Below are 27,021 nucleotides of genomic sequence, written 5' to 3'. Positions count from 1 at the left end.
CCGCAGCTTAGCGGACCGCACGACCGGCGGCCGCGCACGGAAAAGGGGCCCGGCGCGTCACGGCGCGCGGACGGCCCGGCCACAAAGCCTGGCCGGCGAGCCCGCGCGGGCGGCCTTCGTGCACGCGCGACAGCGCAGGAGGCGGAGCGGGTCGTGCGGACGCGCCCAGGGCGCAGAGGCAGAGCCCGCGCCAGGCGCGCGTCGTTGCACGGCGCGCTCCCGCCTGCAGGGAGAGCCCTCTGCACCGGCTCAGAGGCGCCCGCTCGCGGAGCGGAAGCGCGGCGGGGCGGGCCCGGGGGCCGGGCCGGCCGGGGCAGGAGGCGGCGCCGCGGCCGGCCTGCGTAAAGCCGAGCGGCGGGGTCGGGCTGGCTGGCTGGCGCGCCATGGAGCTGCGGATCCTGGAGCACCGCGTGCGGGTCCTGAGCCTCGCCCGCGGCGGCCTCCGGCTCTACACGCACCCGCTGCTCAAGATGCTGCTCCTGCCCCAGCGCAGCAGGTGGGCGGCGGGCGGGCGCGCGGGACTGGGCCGTGGGAAGGCGCGGACACGCGTGTCGCCGCGGGCGGGCTGGAGAGGCTGCGCAGGCGGGGGATTGGGACGTGGGAAGGCGCAGACACGCGTGTCGCCGCGGGTGGGCTGGAGAGGCTGCGCAGGCGGGGGATTGGGGCGTGCGGGAAGGCGCAGACACGCGTGTCGCCGCGGGCGGGCTGGAGAGGCTGCGCAGGCGGAGTTTTGGAATCCTGCGGCCGCGGGATCCGGGGCTGTTGTTGGATTGGACACCGGCCGTAGCAAAGGCGCGGATCAGGTCTGGTGTTTACACACGTGCACCAAACTGGGGCGGGGGGGGCTGCCTAAGGGCCAGTTTATACGTGGGAAACCAACTCTCTCTGCTGCGTGCGTTGCAAGTTAAGGGTTGAGCCCCATATGGGGGTGTGCATACACACATGTTCGGGGAGGAGAGGGGCAGCCTGGTGCACGTGTGGACAGTGCAGGGTTGTGTCTTGTGCAATTGGACCACATCCTGGGTCTCAGTAGGGTGAAGGTGCCCACAGACTTTCTGGGGTAGGATTTGGACTGCAGTGCCCCAGAAGCCCCCTAGGTGGCAGCAAAGATGCTTTATACCGCCATCACGTGGCGCTGTGGAGTATTGCAGCCGGTTGCCTGCTTAGGCCAGAGGTGGGAGACCTGGTCCCGAACCTTCCCCCAATACCTGCATCCTCTTTGCTTTGCTTAGACCACAACTCTCACCATCCCGACCAGGGATGGAGGTGATGTGAGTTGTAGTCCTTCCTAGGGTGGAGGGAGACTCAGAAGGACCCACGTGAACCAGAGCCCTGGGGAGGAATTGCGCAATTGAGCCAAAGAGAGAGACGGTTGGGGGGCGTGTGTGTGAAAGATCAGCCCCAACCTGGAGCGGGGTTTTATGAGAAGCTCTTCCTCCACCCTGGGCTCCTCGAGAGCGCTTGGACTACATTCCCCATCATCCCCCGTGCGGTTGGAGTTGCCCCTTAAATTCAGGAATGCAGACTGCAGCGCCCTCCCAGCTGACCAAGCAGATCCTGCAGGATCTTTTCAGCCCCAAAAGATGCCCACGACTCCTGGCTCCGATCGCTCCTGGTTTTTTGGGGGGGGTGTTGCTGAAATCGAACCCCTCCCCAGTTCTTGAAAAGTGTCTTCCTGGACCGGGATTAGCTTGGGAGGGTCCCTTTTTTTCCCTCTTAAGTGCAGCCCAAACCACTCTCCTCTTTCCACCCTGCAGCCAATCCTTCTTGAAACCATTTATGTTTTCCCCTCTGGAAACCACTTATTTTTTCCTAAATTCTTCCCGCCCCTGCAGTTGGCTGCAAGAGTTGGCCTCTCTCATTCCTGAGATGTTTCTTTTTCCAGGGGCCGTCCCGACCAGCGGAGCTTTGCTTGGAATCGGAGAAAGGATCCCGAAAGGTGGATCTTTAAAAAGCGGGCTGGGTGCAAAATACCTGCCGCGGTTCTCCCCCTGGTCCTCGCCTTCCTTCTGGTTTTTTATTTATTATTATTTATTATTATTTATTGGATTTCTCCCCCGCCCATCTCCCCCACAATAGGGGACTTTTTAACTTGTTTCCCACCAGGGGAAAAAAGGGGTGGAAACGGATTGGAAACCCGGCCGATGGGATGGATTGCAAATAACACGACAAATCAGCGTTTTTTAGCTGCCCGGAGGCCGGTGCCGTTTTTAATGCAGAAATTCTGGGCCCCGTTCTCAGGGCTGGCTTCTAGTTTGTGGGCGAATCCGGCTTATAAAAATGCCAGTTGGCGGAACGGATAGGGTTAGCAGGTAGTCAAGTCTTGATAACGATGGAGGAATTCTGTTTCCGCCCCCCGTAGGAATGGCTAAAGCTTTTGCAGAAGTAATTTTCCTTATCTTTTGTCGTCGTAGTAGAGATTCTCAGCCGACGGAGAATATTCCCTTAATTTTCCAGCCTGGGGAACTTTTGGAGTCGTAGTTCAGAACATCTGGAGCAGTGCTTCTCAACCTTGGCCCCTTTTAAGACGGGTGGACTTCAACTCCCAGAATTCCCCAGCCAGCTATGCTGGCTGGGGAATTCTGGGAGTTGAAGTCCACCCGTCTTAAAAGGGGCCAAGGTTGAGAAGCACTGGTCTGGAGGCCCTCGACTCCCTCTCAGCACCAAACTGACCGTAATTGGCTGGAACAACCTATGTCTGTTTCATAAGATGTTTTGCACACTTGCAGGAACAATAAACCAGATGCCTGCCAGCCAAAAATTTGAAAACAGTGGGAAATTGATCTTTTACAGTTGCTCTGAGTTGCATAATTTCCAGGCCAGCATGCTGTGCGTCCCCCCCACCCTTCTCCCAAATTTCCTTCTCTTTCCTTCCAGTCCTTGTGGCCTGATCCTGTTTCCTAGTTTGTTCTTTGCCTCTCTTTGGCGTCCTTCTGCAGCCCAGTTCCTTGGCTTCACCACCTATTGTTTTTCCACCAGTTCCTGCTTTCCAGGCCGTTTCCTACTTCCTTTAGCTACTCAACGTCTTGTCTGGCCCCTTAACTTTCTCTTTAGACTCAGCAGCTTCCAAACGGTGCCAACGAGCTGCTTTTTCCTTTTTCCTCTGCTGGTTGTTAAGAAACCCTAACCTGAAAAGCAAAGTTCAAAACGGTGCCTTTGCAGAAGGACAGAGCTAGCGTAGATCTCATTAGGGTTTAAAAACAAGACAGTTCTGGAGAATATAGCTTGCTTTTCTCCCATTTTGCTTTTCTCAGTTTATTTTTGCTTTGTTTCATTTGTTGGAAGTTGACGGGTCTTCTTTTTGGAAGGGCTACCCATCCTCCTCCTGGCGTTGTTTTTAAAAGCCTTAAGGAGCGTTGGACACAAGCCTGAAACCATTTCCAATCTGGAAAACCAACGGGCTGTTAGGATGAAAAATCTGGCTTAATTCTTGTGCGGGGGGGGGGGGCAGAAGGAGGCGACCCAAGTCAACCTTAAACCAGACTTTTCATTCTGATAGCCAAACGTTGGTTTTTCAGACTGGAAATTGCTTCAGTTCCCCCCCACCCCTGTGAAAGTTCTTAATCTATTTGTGACCTTATTGAAAAGACACACATGTGCACACACACTTCTGCCAAGCACATAAGAGTAATACAGCCCCTTTAACTGCCCATACGGCACTTCCGATTGCCAGTGATAACCAGGCAATTTGCTAATGGGAATTCTTTACTCTGTTTTTCCTTCAGTTCCTCTGGGTCACTTTTCCCTTCCTCCTTGGCTTCTCCATTTTCTCTTCCTCCTTGGCTTCTCCTCCTCACCTGGGACCTTGTTTCAGCTCACTTAACCCTCTGTGAATTTAAGCTCACCCCCATGGTGAACTTTCCCTTCCAGTATCTGGCTGGTTGATGAAACAATTCAGTATTTAGGTTAATGTTTTTCAAACTTGGCAACTTTAAGATGGGCGGACTACAACTCCCAGAATTCCCCAGCCAGCCATGCTGGCTGGGGAATTCTGGGAGTTGAAGTCCACCCATCTTAATGTTGCCAAGTTTGAACAACACTGATTTAGGTAGTGCTTCTGAACTCAGCATCCTGAATTGGCCTGATTTGAATCACGCTGGAATCCAGGGTTATCCCTGAATACCTGAAAACCAGCTGCGGGAAAATGATGCATTTTAAGGCTACCGGGGTGGGTCCCTGGCCAGAGTGGGACACGATCTTGACCTAAACCCAGCCTACTTCACTGCACATCTTCCCGGCAAACGCAGCTTCCCAAGGATCATTGCCCGAAATTAGTTTTAGGTTCCATGCGCAAAGTCCAAGCATTTCACGTGAATCAACAGCCCATTTCATTCTAGCCCATTTCCTCTGCTCAAACAACCATTTTTTTTTTCCTTTCCCGAACTGTTTCAAGTGAATAAACAAGTTGTGTGTCAGACGAAAGGGCACGGCTCACTGTGTAGTGGTTAAACAGGCTTGTGTTGCGTGGCTGTGGTGGAGCATGGTTGGGTCATCTTTTTTCTTCCTGTTTTTGCATATGATTTTAATTGGAACTTTTGAACAAGGAGGTAAAAACACACACGAACGAATATAAAGTAAGGGAGCAAAAAGAGCAAGAAATGAAAGAGGAAGCAAAGAGTGCACGAAAAGAAAAAGGAAGTGGAAGAAAAATAGGAAAAAGTTTCAAAGCAAGTAGCTTCCAATATTCTTCACAGCAGTTATAAGTAATTATACTTTAACCTCTCTCTAAAGTTACATCATAATACTCTTTCTATAATGTATTCTGTCGAATCATCAAAGCCATGAATCCCAGGTTCATTTGTTTCATTTTTCCACAAAAAGTCCACAAGAGGTTTCCAGTCGCCAATAAATGCAGATATTGTCTTCACCAACCGTTCCTCCAAAATGGGAAGTGCTGAATTTTTCCATCTTTGCACATAAAATAATCTCGTGGCTGGGTTATTTTCTTGTGTTACTCAAAAATCACCAGGCCATGTCCGTGGTGGTGGATTTTTTTCAACCCGGAGGGGCAGCCTGAGAAATTGGGGGGGGGAATGACTGAGTGGCTGAAAATAATGGGGTCTCCACTTCTCAGAGAGAAGAATGCTGGGTTTAAATGCTTCTGGCGACAACGCTTTGCTGCTGAAAAACTGTTTAAAGATCTTTCTTTTTTTAAAAGGCACGGGTGCCTTAACGGTAAGCTGTTCAGCTGATCGGGCCTTGGGTATTTCTGAAGCTTTCCAGATAATAAACACGTTGGCACGTTGAGTCAGACTCAGAAAGGAACCGGGATCCTCTGTGGATGATTTTGTTATAAAAAAAGAGCTCTGTTGAACATTGACTGGGGTTGCAGTTTGAGTTGCCAATTTTTCCAAATACTTATCAAAAGCTGGGGGGGGGGTGTTAAAAAACACAGCAGTAAAGACAAGTATGCAAAGTATGTGGGGCTTTATAGTTTTTCTTTGGATGTTTGTGGGAGTTTCTCCTCCCCCCCCCCTTGATTTTGACACACTAAGCTAGGACTGGACCTGATTAATATTTGGATTAGAGATTCCTTAGGAATTCTGAAGGCCGTAGGCGAGACTGGAAAGTCAGTCATAGTAATAACAACATTGCAGAGGAAATCAGTGGCAAATCGCTCCTGTAGGAAAATTTCCAGGAGTCCTCAGGAATCCATTTCATCTAAGAGGGTTTTCCCTTGTTCTGGTGGCAGTTCCAGTTAACCATGGCTGATCCTCAGAAGCTAAGCTGCAGCTAGCCTGGTTGCTACTTGGATGAGAGGCTGCTAGGGAATTTCAGAGCTGGAAAAAATAATTTAAAAAATCATCCTGGAAGAAAAGAAAGGTTTTCACTCCGAGGTTGTTGCGAAGAAAACATCACGCGTGTGTTGGTGGGGTCCCCAGCTTGACTGGAAGGCGATGGTGTGCTATATTCATGCAGTTCCTGTCTTGAAGCTGCAAAAAAGCTTGCTGTCTCTGGTGGTTTTTGCAGTTGTGGTCAAGAGGGAATTCCCAGGTAGGGATGCAGGAAAGGATCTTGGGGTGGATCCAGGCTGGGATTCTGCTTGGTGCTGATGGTGGTTTTTCTAATTTCTGTCCAAAGGGAGCAGGCTTTCCCAGAATGGGTTCACAAATGCAACTTAGCTTTCTGCTCTCTCCCCAGGTGCAGATTCTTTAGCTTAACAGAAACCCCTGAAGACTACACCATCATGTTGGATGAAGAAGGGTTCAAAGGTACGAGCAACTTGAGTACTGGTAGTCCTCACTTAGCGACCACTCTTTCAGCAGCCATTCAAAGTTACGACGATGCTGAAAAAATAACTTTACAGCCCATTTACGACCATTTCTGACCTTCGCAGTGTCCCTCAGTCATGTGATTGCCATTATGGTCAGTACATGTCCTGTGCCTGACCTGTGATTTTTTCTCCCCCCGCTTTGCAGAGCAAATTGATTGAAGAGAAAGGGATTACAAGAGAATAAACTGTTTGCTTTTCTACACATCGGAAGCAACGTGATCATGCTAGTAGCCCAGGGCTGGGAGCTGCTGGTGCGCTACACAAACAGCTTTACAATACTCTCTTGAAATCTCTCAGACAGAAAAAAAATGAACTCATGATTTGTGGTTTTGATGATTAGGAAGAAAATCTAGATAATAGAAAAAGGTGAGCTTTTCTTTTTGTAACTGTAGAGTAAGAGATAATTTTGTAATCATGCTTGTATTTGCTGCCAAGAAAATTGGGAGCTGCTTTATTTCTTTTTATCTTTTCTTTTTGCACGTTTTTTTTTCTTCCTCCTTCGTTTTCTTTCTTTGCTTCATATTTTTATGTTAGTTTTTCTCCTTCCTTTTCTTTACTTTATATTAGTTTTTGTTTTTCTCTTCTTTTTAAAACTTTTAATAAAATTATCTATCATCTCTCTCTCTATCTTTCTCCAATCTCTCTGCTCTGCCTGGAGGGGGGGGGGACCAATTGAGTCCTATAGGCAGCCTCTCCTTTACCTGACCCTTCCCCCGCCCCCCCCGCAGAGCAGAGATTGGGGAGGAAGGGATTTCAAGAGAGTAAGCTGTTTGTTCCTCTGCATATCGAAAGCAATACAATTGTGCCAGCAGTGGGAAAGGGTCAGGCAAAGGAGAGATTACCTACAGAAATCGCTTGTTTTTTCTCCCCCCATTTGCCAAGCAGAGAGATTGGAGAGGAAGGGATTTCAAGAGAGTACCGTAAGCTATTTGTGTAGTGTGCCCCAACCTGGGCTGTAGTGCGATCACGTTACTTTTGATGTGTAGAAGACGGTAAGCAGGTGCTTGAGCCTTCCAAAGGGCAGGGGAGCAGTTAAGGGGCAAACAAAAGCCAAAAGTGTGAAACTGAGTAGTCTTGTCTCCTTCCAGCCAGAAAGCACAGTCGTCGTCATGTGATTTCCCATGTAGCAACCGCTTCACTTAGCGGCGGAGTTGACGGTCCCAATTATGGTTGTTAAGCGGGGCTACCTGTATGTTGTGGTTCTGTGTGCGTGCATGTTTTGGATCTTTGTTTTCTATTGCAGTATATATGCAATTGTAAAACATTGCTGAGACAGAATTAGAAGCATTTTTATTTCATCTAGTTTGCCCTGGTGTTGTAATGGAATTGCTAGTCATCTGGTTTTCAGTTCTGGTGGAGTTCAGAGGGCCAATTTCCTAGGTTGCTGTTTCTTTACCTCCTTGCTCCCCCTTGCTGTAAGAAGTTTGAATCTGAAGTTTGGAGATTTGATGGTCACTGTGACGCTTCTACTGAGCTTCATAGAATCATGAGGTTGGAAGAGACCTTGGGAGGTCTTCTAGTCCAACCCCCTGCCAAGTGCAAGAATTGTAATTGCTGTTAACCGGGATTTGTGGAGTAAGTGGCTAAATTTCTAAGGGCTCACAGCATGCCAAGCTTCGCAGGACATGTTGAAGGACCCTAAGTAGTTGGGAGCAGGACCCATTTGGGGACTGGGTTTCGAGGTGCTGTTAGTGAAGGAGTTGGACTGGCATCGGAGAGAATCAGGTTCAAGTCCAATTCTGAATTGAAACTCTGGGTGACTCTCTCTCTGTCTCAGCCCAACAGCCTTTGTGATATAGTGGTGAAGGTGTCAGAGTAGAAATGGGGAGACCCAGGTTCTAGTCCTCCTCAGCCATGGAAGCTTGATGAGGGACCTGGGGACAGTCACTCTCCCCAACCCTAGCATACTTCTCAGGGTTGTTTGGAACTATAGGAGGAAGCACGGTGGACACCAGCTTGAGAATGAAAGCTGGCATCTAAATCTGATAAATACCTGAAATAAAGAAATATGGCATGCGCCATGATTTTAACCTCAATAGTTGGGCTCATGCAACACAGTAACTTGAAACCCAGCAAACCATATTATGGCTTAGCTTCTATAACATCTGATTCTACATTTGGTAGGGGTTGAAGTGTGGTGGGAAGCAGGCTGGTGACTTGGCCATCTAGAGAAGGTAGGCTGAACAAATGGAAGCCATCTAGAGACCATCCCTAGACCATCTCTAGATGGTCAGTCTCAAACTCCCATCATCTCTGTTTACTGGGAGAGGACAATGATGGGCAGCATTGATGCACTGTGAGCTGAATTCTGCCCCTCTTGTTGTGTGTCATGATGTCACAAGCATGTTCAAAGGGGCGGTGCAATGCTTCCTTTGTCATTTGGATGAAGATATCAGGAGGAATCTGGTACTGTAGTACCTTTTCCAACTACCACATTCCAAAAGGTGATGTCAGACTTCTGATTTTGGATATCATAGACTAAGGGTTGTCCTCCTACCATGATGAAAACATGAGATCCTACAGATGCCTCCTGTGGAGGCCAACAGAAATTGTAGCCCGATTGGCAAATCTAAGCTGATGACCACAGTTTTATTGTTGCCCCTAGATCAGGAATAAGTACAAAGTGTCTTTCTAAAGATTTTATTTATTTATTTATTTTATTTATTCAATTTATATAGCCACCCATCTCAGACCAGTAAGTGACTCTGGTGTCAGATGATTGAAAATGAATTGTTCTAAAGTCAATAAGAACAGTTTTACAAATGATTAAGCAAAATTGAATAGAATATATATATTTTTTAACGCTCAGGAGACATATACTTGCAGAACAGGAGGTATCATGTTTAAGTTGCTGTGAGCCCTTTAGAAGAAGGGGAATAATAGGACCAGCTGGAGTGAAACTGTCAGTCTTTCCCCTTGCTGGCATTTTCCCCAATTTTTATGCAGAAATTCTGGTTGGCTCAAAACCAGAGTTTTCTGTTCTGTGGAAATGGGAAACGTTGGCTTTGCCAGTTCACAACTCAGGCTTTCAGAGACTGTATCCGAATCTCATGAAAGCAATTTCTTTAGATTTTTTTGGTCTGTTTTGAAGTTAAACAAGCAAGGCTGTTGGATTCCCAAATGCCTCAGCCTACAAAATCTAGTCGTGCTGCTTTTTACATTGTTTTGAAAGGAATCCTTCTGTAATTTCCCAGAAAAGTAGTCCCGTCACATCCATCGCTAGTTGCACATCTGTAGGCTGGCTTGCTAGCCTGGAAAGAAATATGCAGATAAGGATTTTCTCTCTGGAGTTGCAGGCTATCAAATAATCTTTCTGTGGCTTGTGCCAGGAAGATGGGGCACTTCCTGGTTTGGGCGTGCTTCTGGCTCCCCATGTTGGTGGTTCCTGTGGCAGGGCATTGCAGCTGTGTGCCAACCGTCTGTCCTTTGAAGCTTCTGTTAAGGGATGAGGTGCATTTTTACGTGGGAATGGATTTCTCTTGCTCACTCCTTCCTGGAATTTGCAGCTGAAGGGCCTTAGTTGTTTTGCTTTGCAGGAAGTGGCATCGGCATTAATTTAAGGGATGTGGTAACACCTTTGGGTTCTTTGATGCAGCCTGCATTTTGATTTTGCTGCTGGAGGCTTTTCTCTTGCTCAGCAAACAGCCTTCTCTCCATGCCTGAGCATTAAGAAACCGGGAACATTATGAAGCCTTGTTGAATCAGAGACCTGCAAGTTGGCAAGGAGAGTGTTTGGCCATTTGGAAAAGATATTGAAATGCCATGGTGGCTCTATACTGTACCTACAAAGATTAGAATTAAGCCATGGGATCCCCTGGGGGACACTATGGAAGCGAAAGTTGGACTTTGAAGAAGCAGGTTAGGAAGAGTCTTGACGCCTTTGAACTTTGGTGTTGGAGAAGACTCCTGAGAATATTGTGGACAGCCAAGGAAACAAACCAATGAACAAATCAACCCAGAGTTCTCACTCAAGGCACAAATGGCCAGGCTTAAATTATCCTACTGTGGATGCATTATGTGAAGACCCAGCTCTCTGGAGAAGGCCATAATGCTAGGAAAGGTGGAAGGAAAGAAAAGAGAACAAGCAGCAGCAAGGTGGAGGGACTCAGTTACAGTGGCAATGGGGGCACTGCTGGTTAATGAAAGATCATCGTGGAGAAAATCTGTTTATGTGGTTGCTAAGAGTCAATACCCAGCTGATAGCACATAATTAGTTGATCAGTGCAAAGACCCAGCTCCCTTGAGAAGTCCGTAATGCTGGGAAAGGTGGAAGGAAAGAGGAGAAGAGGAGGGCCAGCTGCAAGGGGGATAGACTCAGTTATAGTGGCAACATTGGAAGATCTGAAGGACCATGTTGGGGACAGCTTGTCCTGGAGAAAATCTGTCTACGTGGTCGCTAAGAGTCGACAACAACTTGATTGGCACGTAATCATCACCAGCCACAGTTGGGTGACTAGGCAACAGCTGGCTGGATTTCCAGGTTGTGCTAATATGTAAACCAAACTCTCTCAGCTTGGATGCTTTCCAGATGTGAGGCCAGCTCACAGACTTTTCAGCAAGGGCTATAGAAGCTTCTGGGAGTATCCTTTGGAGGATACCTGGCTTGGGGGAAGCTGTGCTTAGGCAAAATCAGTCATCCTACATTCTAGCTTGGTGTGATGTGTCTGTCCAGGGAAGGGTGAAACTCAGTCATGGACCACAAATGAGTCCCCAGTGTTTTCTGGGTGCTTTTTGGCCTCGTTTCAGTTTATGGGCCAGGTGTCAACTTGGCTAGACAGGAATGCTTTCTCTGTCTCGGTATATCATGCTTACTTCCTGTTCAAATCTATACTGGATCTAAACCTCTAATGTTGCAAGTGGAAAATAAAAGTAGACCTAAGTAATGAATGACATTCATGGTATCTATTCTGGTCGAGGAGAAATGAAGCAGTTCAGCGCTTAAGTTACAGCAAGCACCACCTGAAGGACGTGTTCAAATGCTCCGTCCGTCCGTCCTTCCACCCCCACCCCTTATTTATTTTCACAAGTTCTAGCAAAAAATGAAAATGGAAAAAAGAAAAACCTATAAAACCAAGAGGCAACACCAAACTAAACAAATGAGGAATGTAAAAGGAAAGGACGATATTTCCTTTGGGCACAGATTTGATGACATTTGTTCAAAAATAGAGTATGTTCTTTAATTTAGAAACTTTGAAATATTGTTTAATGTTTGATGGACGCATCGTTTGCAATCCCTTTTGGTCGTTTCTTTCCTCTCCTTTTTTTCTTTCTCTGTTTTTGCCCTGTTAGTCCTGGAATTTCCTTAGGGACTTTCAGCCGGTCCCTCTCCCTCAACCTTCTGCAATTGCAAAGGAGTGCCTTGAGCTCCTGGAGAAAAACACACCACAAAAACACCCCAAATGGCTCAAAATGCTCCTGAGCTGAAGGTGTTTAGCAGATTCTGACAAACTGGATCTGTATATAGATGGGATCGGTTTAGGAGGGCTGATAACTGTCAGCGCAACAACCCTGATCAGCCGGTTTAACTTGGTGCAAAGTCACTTCCTGGGACTTCCTTCCATTTGTTTGGGATGGATGGAGCAGGGCAGCCCACATAGGTGCCCTCCAGATGTTTGGGTTTCAGATCCCAGAATTCCCCAGCTGGAAGGGCGGGCCCTCAAATTGGAGGAAGTTGCAGCCGTGGCAAATTAAAGTTATATCTCTGCTTCTGTTTGTCCCTTTTGTTAGGCAATCCTGGAGTTCTGAGAAGGGGAAGAAACTCCTTGTTGCACATCTATTTTTCTCTTCCCCTCGAGGACGAGGGGGAGCAGATGCTTATCTCACGGGGTTTCACTTGTCCAGCGGGGCCGGGAGCGGAAAACAGCCCTGCCCGGCCAGTCCTTGCTGGCAGCAGCGGCTTTTGTATCGCCGGAGCCTGGACTCCCTCCAGCGCGGCCTTGGCAGGACATTTGCAAGGCGGAGGGAAGGTGTGATCCTTGTGCTGTTCCCAGGGAACGCGCTCCCCTGTGGGAACAGGCAGTGGAGCCCCCCCCGTTTCTTCTGGGAGGGGGAGAAACCTGCTGTCCAGGGGGAAGGAATCCAGTGGAATCAAATCCGTATTACGGTCACAGACCAACATGCAGGGGAGAAGAACAAGGGAGGGAGGGAGGGAGGGAGGGAGGAAGGAAGGAAGGAAGGAAGGAAGGAAGGAAGGAAGGAAGGAAGGGTGAAAGGAGGGAGGGAGGTAGAAAAGGAAGGAAGGAGAGATGGAGAGATAAGAGATGAAGGGAGGGAGGGAGGAAAAGTGAAAGGGGAGGGAGATAGAAAAGGAAGGAAAGATGGAGGGAGGGATAAGAGAGATAGGGAAGGAAGGAGAGATGGAGGGATAAGAGAAGGAAGGAAGGAAGAAGGGATAAGAGAGATAGGGAAGGAAGGGAGGAAGGAAGGAAAAGTAAAAGGAGGGAGGGAGATAGAAAAGGAAGGAAGGAGAGATGGAGGGAGAGATAAGAGACAAAGGAAGGAAGGAAAAGTGAAAGGGGAGGGAGATAAGGAAGAAGATGGAGGGAGGGATAAGAGATAGAGAAGGAAGGAAGGAACAGAAGGAGGAGAGACAGGCAGCAATTACTTCAGAAAGAAGCTTAAATTATTTTTAAATAATACTGGTTGTATTTCTATTTACAGTTTTTTATACTGCTTGGAAATTCTTTCAAGAGGATTGCTTTCCTGAAGGGGGGGGAGGAGGAGGAAGGGAACAACAGCAATAACGATGCCAACCTCTTTGTTGTTGTGTTGTTTTGAATAGCTCCAGTAAAGGCAGCACCCTAGCATTTGTGAGCTGTTTATTTAGAAACGTGCTGTTGTACCTTCTGAGCGATGCTGCGTCGTAAATCTGAGATTGGGCCGAAAGGTTGCCGAGATCCGGTGTCCATTTCTGTGATGCTTGGTGTGTTGCATTTTGGGGTGGGGGGTGGGTGGGAATTGTGCCTGGGGGAAAAAGAGGGCCGAATTGTCCCCCCCCGCCCCCCGTGAGTTCCTTCTGAACGGGAACCTTTGCTCATCTGTGTGCTGCGGGCCGTAAACAGGCTTCCAGGTCCCCTGAAAACATGCAGTCATCTGAAAAATGAAGTGACTTAATTTTTAACAAAATTTGGAGGACAGCCATTCTGAATTTCCTGCCACCTGCCTGCCAGTTTGTAGCCCTCTTTTCCAAATTAGTTTCCTCTTTAATTTCCTTCCCCAGAGGCCTTAAATCATAGGTGTCTAACTTACAACCCAACTTTCATGGGATCCGGGAGAACCCTTGATCTCCCTTCCGGTTCTGAGTGTAAATAAGTTTTTTTTTAATTCACCCTGATTTATTTTAAACCTGGAAATTAACAAGCGTAGGCATTGTGGCTTATTCTAAAGTGTGCCTGTGGGTCAAAACGTAACTGTTCATGAAATGAGTTAAAAGCAATAAGATTTGATTAAATTAATGTTTATCCTGTCTGCTCTTCCTTTTTCTGATGGGGTCTGACTCCCTTTGCAATGTAGATTTTGCAGTGTTACTCCAAGACGGGTGCAATCTTAACTCAATAAATTTGTGCATCTCTGCCTTAAATGCTTTGAGGTTGTCTACCTTTGAGGTAGGTGAAGGTGATGGGTCTAGACATCTGGGTTCCAAGCAGCCAAGATATCTGCAGGTACCCCTTGCTTGGAGCAAGGATGAGAGATCCATACCTTCACGTCTAACTGGTTAGATTCCCAAAGGGAGCCAGCTGGCCACTAAAGGAAACAACTCTTGGACTTTCAGTCTGATCTTCTCCTAAGAACTTCTAAGAAGTTCTTCTTAGTTTTGAATTCACCTGCGAAGGAAGGGAAATTGCCAATTCCCAGGCCCATTTTAGCTTGACTTTGTTCTCGAGGGAACTGTTACATAAGTAAGTTTTTCATTTCTAGGAAAGGATTGAAAATATCAACCATGCTGGCAGCGGTACTATCAGAGCTGAGCAGCTGGGGGATAAAACTTGCCAGTTTTTCTTAGAAGAAAAAACAAATTGCCTTGAGCTTCTGGCTCACTTTTTTAAACATTCCATGGGGTAGGCGGTCAACAATATAATATATTGTTAAAAATCTTCAAACATACACAGAAGCTAAACAGCATGCTAAATAAGACTAAAATGAGATTGGTGGCGTGTGGTTCACACAACGTTTGGCTTATCATATGGGGTGAATGAAGGCATCTTGTTTAGATGTCATCTTGTTTTTGTTTTCTTATCCAGTGTTTAGGTGAACCCAGGAATTTGGTTTCATGGATCGGGGTTAAAGGTTTAGGATGCTGTGTGAATCCAGGCTGTATATTTGCGCCCAAAAAAGTAAAGGAGTAAATGGATAATGTACCAATCAGCTAAGAATCATGTGGGAGCCTAAGGTGGCCATCAAGTGGCTTTCTGCCTGGTTGACTTTCTGTTCTTTTTTATGGGGTTTTCCCACATTTCTTCCAGAGCTACATACCTCTGAGTTCCTGCAAGTTGTTGATTCCACATGGCTAGTGCTCAATGTCTCGTCCAACGGCAGTGCCTCCATCAACAACCAGCCTATAGGAGTCACCAAGATTGCAAAGTCTGTTATTGCACCGCTGGCGGAACATAACGTCTCAGTCTTAATGTTGTCCACCTATCAGACTGATTTTATTTTGGTGAGCCGCTGGGTAGCTGGTTTCAAAGCAGGGATGGGTATCATGGTACGATAAGGGCTGAGTTCAAAGGTTGGGATCCCCCTACACACACACACACACAGACACACACACACACTTAACTAGGAGAATTGGAAATGGGAGGGTGTTTGGTTTGGAAACACCAAAAAAGGTCAGTGAACCCAATCAGTTGACCACCCCCTGGGGAGGAGGTAGATTTAGCCCCAAACAGATTTACTCTTGCATAAGGTTAACCTTATCCCACCCATTCAGCCATGTCATGTCAACACCAAAAGCTAGTTGCTTGCCAACAGTGGCCAACTTGGTCCTCCAAGGGGAAGGATCTGCTGAAAAAGCAGGACCTGTCTAGTTGGAATTCCTGTGGAATGAGAAGACTTCTGAATCAACAGCCACTCTGTCTTCCTGGGCTTAAGCCCATTCAGACCCTTGGCAGCCTCGAGTCATGACTTTTGACTGCATGTCTTTTGGCCTAGGGCAAAGATACACAACTGGATGATACTTCATCTGGTGCTAATGGTTAACCTCACTCAGACTGTCTGAGAGGGAGGGTCTGAATCCTGCCCCCCCCCCCATCTTGGAAAGTCTAAGGCTTGAATGCTCTGCTCCACCAATTGGAACACTCAAGAAGTGAGAGGACCATTGCAGTGTGGGGCCCTGACCCCCAAGCCATGCAGGTAGTCTATAAGCATACAATGATTGATGATATTGAAGGCTGCTGAGAGGTTTAGGGCCAGGAAGGTCCCATTCTCCCCTGCCGCGTTCAAGTCCTCCCACAAGTCATCTGCAAGAGTAACCAGTGGAGTTTCAGACCCATACCCAGGTCTGAATCCATATTGAAAAGGATCCAGATTGTCTGCTTTATCTAGGCCTAGCTCCTGTCCCACCACCTTCTCAACAGCCTTTCCCAGGAAGGAGAGATAGGAGACAGGGTGTTGGTTATATAGAAGAGCTTGGTTATCAAAGAGAGCACACACGACTACTTCTTTCAAGACAGGTGGCATCACCCCTCTCAAGGAAGCAGTGGTGAAATTCCAAGTTGCTCCAGCAATTTCAGAACTGGAGTCCCTGAATTAATGTTAAACTAGCTGGAAGGGGGGGGGCGGGGAACCATCTTGCTGATGTCTGCTAAATTACTTTCTGTTTTCAACCTTAGGAAACACGATAGTGGAATCCAAATTTTAGTTGGGCTGAAACTGGCAGGGATGTGGCCAAATAATTGATCTCTCCAGAATACTGCAGGTTTTCCCTGGCAAATTTAAATTGGAGAACTGGCTCCTAAATTTCAAGAGGTTGGGCTAGGCTACCAGTTGTCTACCCTTGCTCTAAAATTGCTCTTTCCAATCTGGAACCAACCCTGGTTTGAAGAAGTTGGAACCAGCTGGCAGGGTGAGAGAATTATGATATCCCACAATGGTAAATGGAAAGTGGTGAGGCTGAGGCTCAGAGAGACCAACTGGCCAGCAAGAACCAGGTCCAGATTCAAGGTGGAAGCCACGATGTAGCAGCAGTGACCTTTGGTTTTCCTTTCAGGTACGAGAGAAGGATCTGCCTGTGGTCATCCACACCCTGGCAAGTGAATTCGAAATCTATAAGGAGGTGAATGGAGAACCGGTCCCTGCAAACTGTGAAGACATGAGCAACGGATTCCACAAACCAAAGCAAGGTGGGTTTTCTGTCATTGAGGCCAAGTCAGATTTATTCCATGGCCTGTCCAGCTTCATTGGTAGACCTTATGGTTGGGTTCTGCCCCCAGTTTCTTGCATGTAGTGTAAATGAAATGAATGTTACTTAATTTATTAGAAGCCTAGAGAGCGTGTTAAAGCCCAATGTTTGGCATTTGCACGGCACCATGAACTGAAAACTCACCAAGCATGTTTTCCTCTGTGCCACTTCTGTAGTTGGTTTATGGATTGTCCGAATCCAGAAACGTGGGTGAATAAACTAGGGGCAAAAATATCTACCTGTGCTCTTGGGCACCTGTTTTCCTGCCCATAATATTCTTCCTTTCCTCATTTGTGCTTGACTAGACACAGGAGACATGGGCTGCAAAGAGTCAGGAGGCCACTAGATGGCAGCCGAGGGAGTGTTCTGAATGTGTGCTGCCATCTAGTGGTCATTTCGAGTTTTGCAGTCTAGAGATGTTTATGGCTGTGCTTGACCGTGTCGATGCTCACGGATCTGCCCGTTGCTCCCTGCTCTTATATTGGGTCTCGGATGTGTCTCTCTCTGCTTCCCAGAGTTCAGTGCCACTGTGCATCCAGTGCAGACCCCTCAGAACAGATTCTGCATTCTCAGCATCGCCTCCGAAACCTTGCCTGCCATTGCCACCATACTCATTGATGTCTTGTTCTACTCACCCAGGTAAGTGATCTGTTGGTGCTGCTCATGTGGAAAAGAAGAAGGCTGCTAAGAAAAAAGGAACATGCAAAAGATCCTCCAGTAGTGCTCTATCCCAGGGTTCCCCAATCTGGATACTTCGAGATTTTCAGCAGTGGACATGCAGGCTGGGAAGTTCTGGGATCTCCCCATCTGGAAGTTGCCCAGGTTCTAATCCATGGCCTTATGGTTTGAGTGAGGACATCTCAGGAGTGTATGTGCCCCCCATCATAGCTTGGGATTGACTGCTTTAAAGTGGTCCCTGAGAAGGTGCACATCTGAAAGATCATTCTGGCCTTTATCTGACATTGTAACTGCTCCCTTTCTTGTAGACAGAAAACAGTCCAGTTGCAACTAGGATAATGGATTGGTTATCCTTTCCCTTGTGGGCCTGGTTCAGCTAAGATCAGCAGAAGAAGTCTTGTTGAGTTGTTAATGATGGCAACCATTTTCTGGAGTGGTCCCCCTACAATATTCAGGGGGTGCCCACCATGATCTTTTGTAGATGCACAGGGAGACTCCATCTTTCCTAGGGCAATTTCCCCCCAATTTGGCCTCCTCCAAATACATTGGGACTGCAATTTCAGAAATGCCTAGCCACCATGGCTGCTGGGCAAAGCTGAAGAAAGTTGATGTGGATCTTCCTTCTTTGTGAGAATATTTGATGGATCTCAGCAACCTCACTTGGCCAGCCTGGGTTCAAAATAATTGGGTATCATCAGCATACTGATGATACTGGGCCCCAGACCAGCAGCTGACTTCATCCAGTGGTTTCATGTAGATGTTGAACAGGAGGGGAGCAAGTGGCATTGTTTTACAGTGGTTCTCCTCCTTCCTCAAATAGTGCAATACAGATTTTTTGTTGTTCAGTCGTTAAGTCGTGTCCGAGACTTCGTGACCCCATGAACCATATCGCCCCAGGCCTTCCTGTGAAGGCACTGCCTCCCTGAGTTTGCTCAGTTTCATGCTCAAATACAGACTTTAGCAGACCAGATAGTTGGCATAGAACAGAAATATCCGGACTCCTTACTTATTGTTTTAGGAGACTTTAACAATACTAACCTTATAAAGTCTTCCTTCCTTCCTTCCTTCCTTCCTTCCTTCCTTCCTTCCTTCCTTCCTTCCGAGAGAACCACTGTAAAACAATGCCACTGGTTCCCAAACCCCAGTGCTGATCCAGAATGATACCATGGTTGAGAGTATCAGAAATCTGAAAAATCAAAGAGTATTCCTAAACAGACCACAGGTAGTCCTTATAACCACAATTGGGTCTGGAACTTCCATCGCTAAGCGATGAGGTCATTAAGTGAGTCAGGCCTGATTTTACAATCTTTTTTGCCGTGGTTGTTAAGCGAATCCAGCTTCCCCCGTTGACTTTGCTTGTTGGAAGCCCCCTGGGAAGGTCGCAAATGACCCCAGGACAGTGCAACCATCATAAATACATGCTGGTTGCCAAGCACCCAAATTCTGATCACATGACTGTGGGGAACACTGTGACGGTCATAAGTGCGAGGACCAGTCACTTTTTTCAGCACCATTGTAACTTTGAATGGTCGTAAGTCAAGGACTACCTGTAATCTTATTTTTTGCTGTGATCAGTTTGTCTGATCTAAACTGCAGTTTGGTAAGACCATACATCATTGCATTTATAGCAGGAGAGAAGTCCTCCTGGAGCAGTTTTCATCTCCACCCCATACTTCCAAAAAAGGGGATATTTATCGTCCAAACTTTTACTTTGGTAAATTATGCTCTTTTTTTGGCATTTTCAGCCCACCAAAAGAAGGAGCTGCTAACAACCAGGACTCCATCACTTTCTTTGCTTTCTCACTGATCGAGGGCTACATCTCCATCGTCATGGATGCAGAGACCAAAAAGAAGTAGGTGCCATGCGAAGAGGAGTTTTGTGTTTGCTGTGGCTCAAGGGAAAGGAATGCTGGGGACGTCCTCTTGAGTAGGAGTAATTATACCAGGTGCAATAGTTACAGCATAATGCATGCAGTGATATTTCATAATTTTTTGAAAGTTGAATTTTTGTTTGAGTTGTGTAGTGGTGTATGGAGATAACCTTGCAGAAGGAATGCAGGAATGGTTAAGTAAATGTCAGCTTAGCCTTGGGAAGGAAAAAGGGGTAAGAAAGAAACTCAAGATTGTCCCACCTTGGTTCTCTTTGGTGTAAGAGCAGGGAGAGAGAAACTCTGCCAAACTCTCAAAATTCTGTTCTTATATCTTATTACAATAAAGTAGAGTTCCAGTAATCCTTGTGAAGTCTGATGCCTGGGCTATCTCAGTGGGCTGACAAATTACAGTGTTGGAGAGGACTTCAATTGTCGAAACTGCCAAATTGAATCAGTGACTTGGATTACTGCTTAACAGTACTGTCAAGAGCTGTAGTTCAGTAGCAGAATGCCGATTTTTCACGCCAAGGGGTTCAATCCCAGATATCTCCAAGTACTGATGGAAAAAAGCTCTTCTCTGGAATGATCAATATGAGCTGAGCATTTTGGTTGCAGAAATAGCCTGGTTGCATATGCAGCCTCCAGCCAGTCATGGTGTGGAGTAGAGAACTTCCTGTAACTACGGATGACACAAGGGACAGGTAGAAGAAGTCTTAGGGGGTTCCTTAGTTGAGTCAAATAAGCATCTGGGTTAGCTTTGCTCCAGTGGATAACATTGTAGAAAAAAGTCAGATCCCCTTCTCCTTTTCCAGGTTCCCTAGTGACCTGCTGTTGACCAGTTCCTCAGGAGAGCTCTGGAGGATGGTGAGAATTGGCGGGCAGCCCCTTGGCTTTGGTGAGTTTCATTGTATTCTGGTCTCCACCCTTTTTCCAATGATGACGGTACTATAGATAGTAGGTTCTCTTGGAGTGTAATTAACTCAGAAGTAAGCAGAATAACTCCTTTTTCTCAGATGCATCGATCAGGTTACCTTTCTTTCCACTGTCGTGCACATTTCCTGCAGTGTGCACCACTCTGTCCTAATAAACTATGAGACATTGTGAAGTCTGCTTCTTATCACAGTTGCAGGTCTCTGATCTAATAGAAGGTCCTCCACATGTTGATCGTGTTGATCACTTGTTGGTCATGTTGACTCGTAACCTACTGACCTTGATGCAAAGGTGATTGAGGACCTTCTAAATGCCCTCATGCCACCTGTGTTCCTTCTTGTTAATGCTCATCTCATCCTGTACAAGGTTTAATGGTGGCTGGGATGGAATTCCAACCCAATTCTTCTTTAGCGCAAGTTGGTTGTCTGTTTAAGGCTTTTATTGCAGTTAGAAAGCTTCTGCCTGCTTCCCAGGATCTTCACTCCATCATGAGATGTCTAGCATCCTCCAATTGTGCTTTTCCTCTTATTTTGGCTAGATGTAGTTCTGTGGATGTCTGGAGGGGTTTCTCTCACAGCGAACATGCAATTTATTTGCTTTAGTCGGCCAAAGTAATACAGGTAGTCCTTGAGTTATGACGGTAATTGGGTCTGAAATTTCTGTTGCTAAGTGATGCAGTCTTAAAGGGCGATGTGACTGCATCGCTTAGTGACGACAATCCTGGCACTACCCTAACCCCATTGCTGTTGATAACTGAATCCTGCTGGTCATTAGGCAAGGACCCACCCCGATCCACGCCACTCCCAGCTTGGTCCCTCCCAATCCTAAGTGTCAGTAATGTAAGGGAGTGCCTCCTCTGCCTCCTCTTCAACTCCCCCCACCCAGCTATCTCCCCCTCATCTCTGCCCTTTTGGCTGCCCTGCACAGTGGCACTCCTCATGGCAGTGGCGCTGGGGCTAAAATAGAGGCCCGGGGCCTTCAGCAGTCTCAGCTGGCAGCCACCGCCCCCAGGCCTCTACTTCAGCCCCAGCACTGTCACTGCCGAAGAGCGCTGCTTCGAGCCCCACGTCTTGGCCGGCCACGTAAGCGCCACAGCACAAAGCCCCAGCCACTCCCGCCACCTTGTGCTCTGCAGTACCCAGCTGACCTTTGCCGTCTTCCACTGATGACGAGGCGCGCCCGGCCTGGCCCTACGCGAGGCAGCTGCTGGCCACGCCAGGCCTTCTTCCTGAGGCCAGGTGTGCCGTTCTCCAAATTGCAGGCGCCATTCTTGCGATGCTTCGGAAAGCCTGCGGAAAGCTTCTGAGACCTTCCAAAGCATCACAAGAACGATGTGCGCCGTTTGGAGAACGGCACACCTGGCCTCAGGAAAAAGGGCAGAGATGGGGCGAGAAATAGTTGGGTGGGGGGAGTTGAAGCATCCCTGTAGTCATAAATGCAGGTGGGCTGCCAAGTACCAAATTTCAATCATGTGACTAAGAGTGCTGCAACGGCCATAACTTTGGGGACTGGGCATAAGTACTATTTGTTCAGTGCCGCCGTAACTTTGAATAGTCACTGAACGAATGGTTGTTAATCGAGGACTACCTGTATGGATATTTGGTAGGGCTATCAGATCTGGGCTACGAAGACACGCTTAACCACTAGATGGCAGGAGAGATACGGAAAACTTGAAGAGCATCTGGCCAATTTGGGGGTTGCGGGATTGGACGGGAAAATGTCTGCTCGGCACCTGGTGATTTTGGGGAAGTACAATGCTGAGCCAGCTCCGTATCTTAAGAAAATGACAGCTGCCGTCCTCTTATCTTGGATGGAAGATAAGAAGAAGGAAGAAGCCAGATCTCATTTCTTTTTTTTTTTTTTTAATAAAATTTTTTATTCTTTACAACAAACACAAAACATACATAAACAAACAAAAACATACAGAAGCATAAAAAAAAAACATCTTCCATTTTATACCGTGTGTCAACCAGTTACCAACTCGTTGGTGCCCCTTTCATTGTCTTAAATTCTCCTATCATCTATTCAAAATATACTTGTATACTTATCAATTGACAATTATTAATCATTCATAGCTAGTCTATAGAATCATTTATTACAAAAAGTTTTAACTTTCAATAGGATTAGTAGTACATTTTAATCCATCGATTATATGCGTATATATATAATAATATCAAATTTCTATTATAAAATTTCCTAGTCCGTTACATTGCTATATTTTCTCATCCAATCATTAATAAAACAAATCCCGTGTCATATAAAATTACTTATCTTCTTACTCTAATTTCAAATATCAATTTAACTCATCTCTGCACATTCCATAATTTTCAATAACTTCCTCCTGCATAGGTACTTTTTCATTCTTCCAATTCTTAAAAATTACAGTTCTAACCACTATCAAAACATACTTAATTCTTCACTACATGTTTCAACAAAAATGTCTCTAGTTTAAAATCTATATGTTACTATATCCAACCATGTATGAATTTTAGTCTAATCTCTTAAAACATTTATAATCAAATACAATTCTTTACTATATATCTCAGTTTTATACCTTATTGCAACGCTTGCATAATTTTAAGTTCACCCTTTTCATTCAATATCCCAAAACATCTAGCTGTTTATTCCTTTTTCTATATTATTGGATAAGAGAAAGCAATAATAAATGTCCTTTCAAACATTCTGCTTTTGGAAGCTTCTGTCAGTTCCATCATGCTAGATCTCATTTCTAACCATCAGTGCAGATGATTTCATGTAGCTGAGATGGAGTCTAAAATATCTCCCATGATTCCCAAGAGGAAAGGGGCATCTTGCTTGGACAAACTTCAGGGCTTGGGAAGAATCTCTGGCGGACATTTTGGCCCCGCGCTGAGCTGATGTCTCCCCTTGTTCCTTCTGCAGATGAATGTGGGATAGTGGCCCAGATTGCTGAACCCCTGGCCGATGCAGACATATCTGCCTATTACATCAGCACCTTCAACTTTGACCACGCCTTGGTAAGCCACAAAGGGCTGGAGAACGTTCTGAGTTTGAAGCATTTGTTGTTTTGAGGGTTCCACATGTGGAGCAGAACGAGGGCTCTGGAGTTTCATCTTGAGCCAACGATGGACTGGTGCTGACTGCATAACAAGGAAGGGCTGTATTTTGGAGCTAAAGCCAAAAGGGTGCTTTGGCACCTGAAGGACCTTTGGAGTTCTACCTTTTTGCAGTTCCTTTAACCAAATCCATTCCCCCCATCCCCACCAGGATTGGGTGAGTGGGCAGCAGCGAGCAGCAGCCGTACAGAAAAGATGCAGCTGCTTTAAAGAGCCACAGGCAAGCGTTGTGCAAGTGCTCCTGCATCTTCAGAAGCACCTTTTTGCCTTTGCGTGAGTTGTACTGGCCATCTTTGCCAGATACTCTTAACAGTTTGAGTGGCCTTCTGGAGGCTGGCCAAGGCTGAAGTCTTCCAGAGAACATTTGGGATGTGATCCTTTGCTATCAACATTATGTTTTGATTTCGTATGAATCCATTCTTGTTGGTTTTGGTTGTCTGAGTTGTTTTGAAGCATAGGGTGTGATTAGGAGTGTGAATTAAATCTCCCCTTCCCCTTCCCCTTCCCCTTCCCCTTCCCCTTCCCCTTCCCTTGTAAGCTATTGGGAATCTGAATGACTTGGTGGCAAATTTAATAGGACAATGAAAAATGTTGTTATTGATAATGATATTAATCTGATTACAAATCTGAATCTGAAGATGATTTCCCAAGATTGTTTGGGCCTTCCCTTATAGGCTCCGCTTGGTATTTCCTGAAAGGTGTCAATGCAGCCAGTCATTTCCCTCCGCATTCCCTGCAGGTCCCGGAAGAAGGCATCGACAACGTCATTGACGTGCTCCAGAAACGGCAGGAGGCTGGGAGATAACCGCCTGGGCTCTGTTTGTCTCGGATGTGGGTTTCCGAAGACCAGCTGACGGATCTCGTCCCAGCCATATTCCCTGTTCCTGGAATGAGAGAGAGAGCCCTGCTCCTGTGCAAGCCAGTTATCTTTCTGGGAGATGACTTGTGTCTGGGTGGAGCACACCCAAATATTTTCAGCTGTGGGTACCATCCTTTCTCCCCGGACAGAGAAGCACGTGCCTTGTTGCCTTAACTCTCCAGACTGACAAACAAGGGAGTTGCATGAACAGATTTCAGAGACTAGCGGAGGAATTCTGATACATGACGACTTCTCGGTCAGAGAAAGAGCTCTTTCTCTTTCTCTTTCTCTCTCTCTTTTATTTTGCACATATTCTGAGATTTCGAAAGGCATCCTTGGGGGCAACTTGTCAAATGGCATTCCCTGCCCTGCAGTGAAAGGACAGCATTCTTCAGAGACGATGTTCTCCAGATGAATGAGGGACTTGGGTAGCCCCAACGCATCTGGAGAAAAACAGCCCCGACTTTAGAGTTGGTTTTCCTTTTCAGTGCCCGACGCTAAGAGTAGAAAACACTGGATTTCTTTTTAAATCTGATATGGAGATGGCTGGAAGAGTGACTGGAAGGAGGAGAGCGGATTGGGCCTCTGTGTCCTTTGTGAAGTTTCTTTTATTCAGTGACTGCTGAGAGAAGAAGTAAAGAAGGAGAGAAGAGAGCTTTTCGGTGCTCGTACAACTTCCCTTCCTTCTGTGAACAGTATTACATTCTGAATTAATGGATTGGAAGCATTAGTTGTCAAATATTTTTGGAGTTGGGGTAGGGAGAGAGGCGTGGGTCAAAACAGCTTCCTCTCCTCCTTTTGGAAGCCTTAATGCCTTAGAGCAGGGTTCCTCCACTTCAGGAACTTTAAGATGGGTGGACTTCAATTCCCAGAATTCCCCAGCCAGCATGGCTGGCTGGGGAATTCTGGGAGTTGAAGTCCACCCATCTTAAAGTTCCTGAGGTGAAGGAACCCTGCCTTAGAGTGCCTTCTTGTTGTTAAGCTTTTTAAAAAACAAATTATCATGCAAGCATATGTGGGCATCTGGTATAAACCACAATGACCTGAAAAATGACAGAACGCATGTCAGGTTACAATGCAAACCTGGCCTTTTGTACTAGTGTCCTGAAGTTGGATGCAAGTACATAAGTCCCAGGATGTTGCGACACGCAGGGTGTCGTTTGTCTCCACCCCTTGCAGACATCTTGTTAGCTCTCGCTGGTTTCTTCTTTGGGACCAACAAGAAGATCTAGTTTAGATGTCTTTCGCCTATGGCTCCTGTTGCTTAAAGAGAAGGTGTGTGATTGTGTAGCAGTCCCAGTGCTGCTGTTTCTCCTCTTTCTCCGCCAGTCAGATTGCCACGAATGGGGAACGTTTGCCCACTCCATGGTCCAGCTCAAGCCCTGTGATTGTAATCTTGCGTTGAGGAGAAGGTTGGTCTTTCCTTCTCAAATGCACAGATAGAAGGTGACCTCCGTAGGTGACCTCTCACTGCTGGAGGTAGACTGATGGAGATTTTACTCTGCCTCTATACCTGTCTAGGGTTTCACACACTTGGGGTTTGCTGGAAAGTTTAGAACCGGGAGCTTTCTGCAAGAGGTGTGTTGAGAGTCATGACCCAAGGTAGACCATAGGCTGTTGCAGTAGCAACTACAGTATGGTAAGACATCTTTAATAAAAGAGAGGAAACTGGGAACAACAGGGGTTGGCCTGAAACATGTACATATGGGGGAGCTCAGGAAAGTGACCAGCGGTGCACCGTTCATATGGTTGTCTGGTGGCTACCATGATCTTATTTTTGATTGTTGGTGCTAAATTAAGCTAAGAAGCTGAGCTTCTTTTCTAGACTCCTCAAATGGAAACTTCTCAGTAGCTGTGGCTAAGATTCAGATTTCTTTATAAAGTTCTGTGGTTGTTGGGCTTTTGTTTTTTGGCGGGGGGATGGTTTTAAATTTTTGGCAATAAAGGTTTTTTTGTTTTTAATTTTCAAAACCTCCGGCAAAGCAGTGTCTCTCATCTGTGGAACAATTTTCCAGTCTTTGGTGATTTAGTGGGTGACATCCAGTTTTGGGGTACTGAACTTAGCTGGCCTGTGCATGGATGTGTGTGTTTTTAAATTTGGACATGGGATAAAAGCTATATTTAAGATAGGTAGATGTGCAAACAGGCCTCCCACACCTAAGTCATCTCTCTGTATGGCAGTTTCTCTCAACCTTGGCAAGTTTAAGATGGGTGGACTTCAACTCCCAGAATTCCCCAGCCAGCAAGGCTGGCTGGGGAATTCTGGGAGTTGAAGTCCACCCATCTTAAACTTGCCAAGGTTGAGAAACGCTGGCTAAATAAAATCTTTTATTTTCCAAATTGCACATGCAAGTGATAAGCAGTTTCAAGCAGCAGAGGGAGCCAGAGACTAATTTATTGATTGCGCAACCGAGTGCTTCAGCCTGCAAGTAAAATTTTCCATGCTTCTCTTTTGAATGCAATCAGAACTACATCGTGCACCCCAAAAGGTGAAGTTGTTGGAACCTGATTTTTGCACCAGTGCAACAAGTCTTTAATATTGGAAATTTGGGGCGTGGGGAGGCTCTGCAAGCAATCCAATTTGGGCTGAGCCTAAAGTTGTCTTTCCCACAGTCGACAGATGGCGGGGCTTGTATTGTGTCAGATTCCAGCTGTGGTGCTCCAGTGTTGCGCTACGCAACCGTCTCTCCCCTCCAGATTAATCTTGCATACAGGAAGCGTCAGTGGAAAGCTCGAAATGCTAGTTTTCTCTGTGCAGAGGGATAAAATATTTTGGAGCCCAGGGGAAAAACGTGGTGAAGTGATGCTATCCAGACATACCTACGTTCATCCCCTTGTCTGCTCTTTGTGAGAATACAATATTCTAGAGAAACGCACCTGTCTTCGAAAACACTTTGTTTAATTGCTTCTTTATTTTA

The 27,021-nt window shown here is 46.5% G+C and overlaps 1 protein-coding gene across 1 annotated transcript; it reads left to right on the top strand.

Moving 5' to 3' along the window:
* Positions 1 to 286: 286 nt before the first annotated feature.
* On the top strand, positions 287 to 26,212 carry CASTOR1 (cytosolic arginine sensor for mTORC1 subunit 1). Its single transcript, XM_088143206.1, has 9 exons — positions 287 to 496; positions 6,142 to 6,212; positions 14,737 to 14,930; positions 16,479 to 16,611; positions 17,186 to 17,309; positions 19,094 to 19,201; positions 20,032 to 20,114; positions 23,051 to 23,145; positions 23,984 to 26,212. Exons 1-9 carry the CDS (start codon positions 384 to 386, stop codon positions 24,047 to 24,049), a joined length of 987 nt encoding a protein of 328 aa, XP_087999332.1. The 5' UTR covers positions 287 to 383; the 3' UTR covers positions 24,050 to 26,212.
* The last annotated feature ends 809 nt before the right edge of the window (positions 26,213 to 27,021 follow it).

Source organism: Python bivittatus, unplaced genomic scaffold (assembly GCF_059951505.1).
Source record: "Python bivittatus isolate LINGU-HERP-01145 unplaced genomic scaffold, Pbiv_v1 ctg000280_np1212, whole genome shotgun sequence".
Classification (NCBI taxonomy): Eukaryota; Metazoa; Chordata; class Lepidosauria; order Squamata; family Pythonidae; genus Python; species Python bivittatus.
This window is presented reverse-complemented; position numbering and strand designations above follow the sequence as displayed.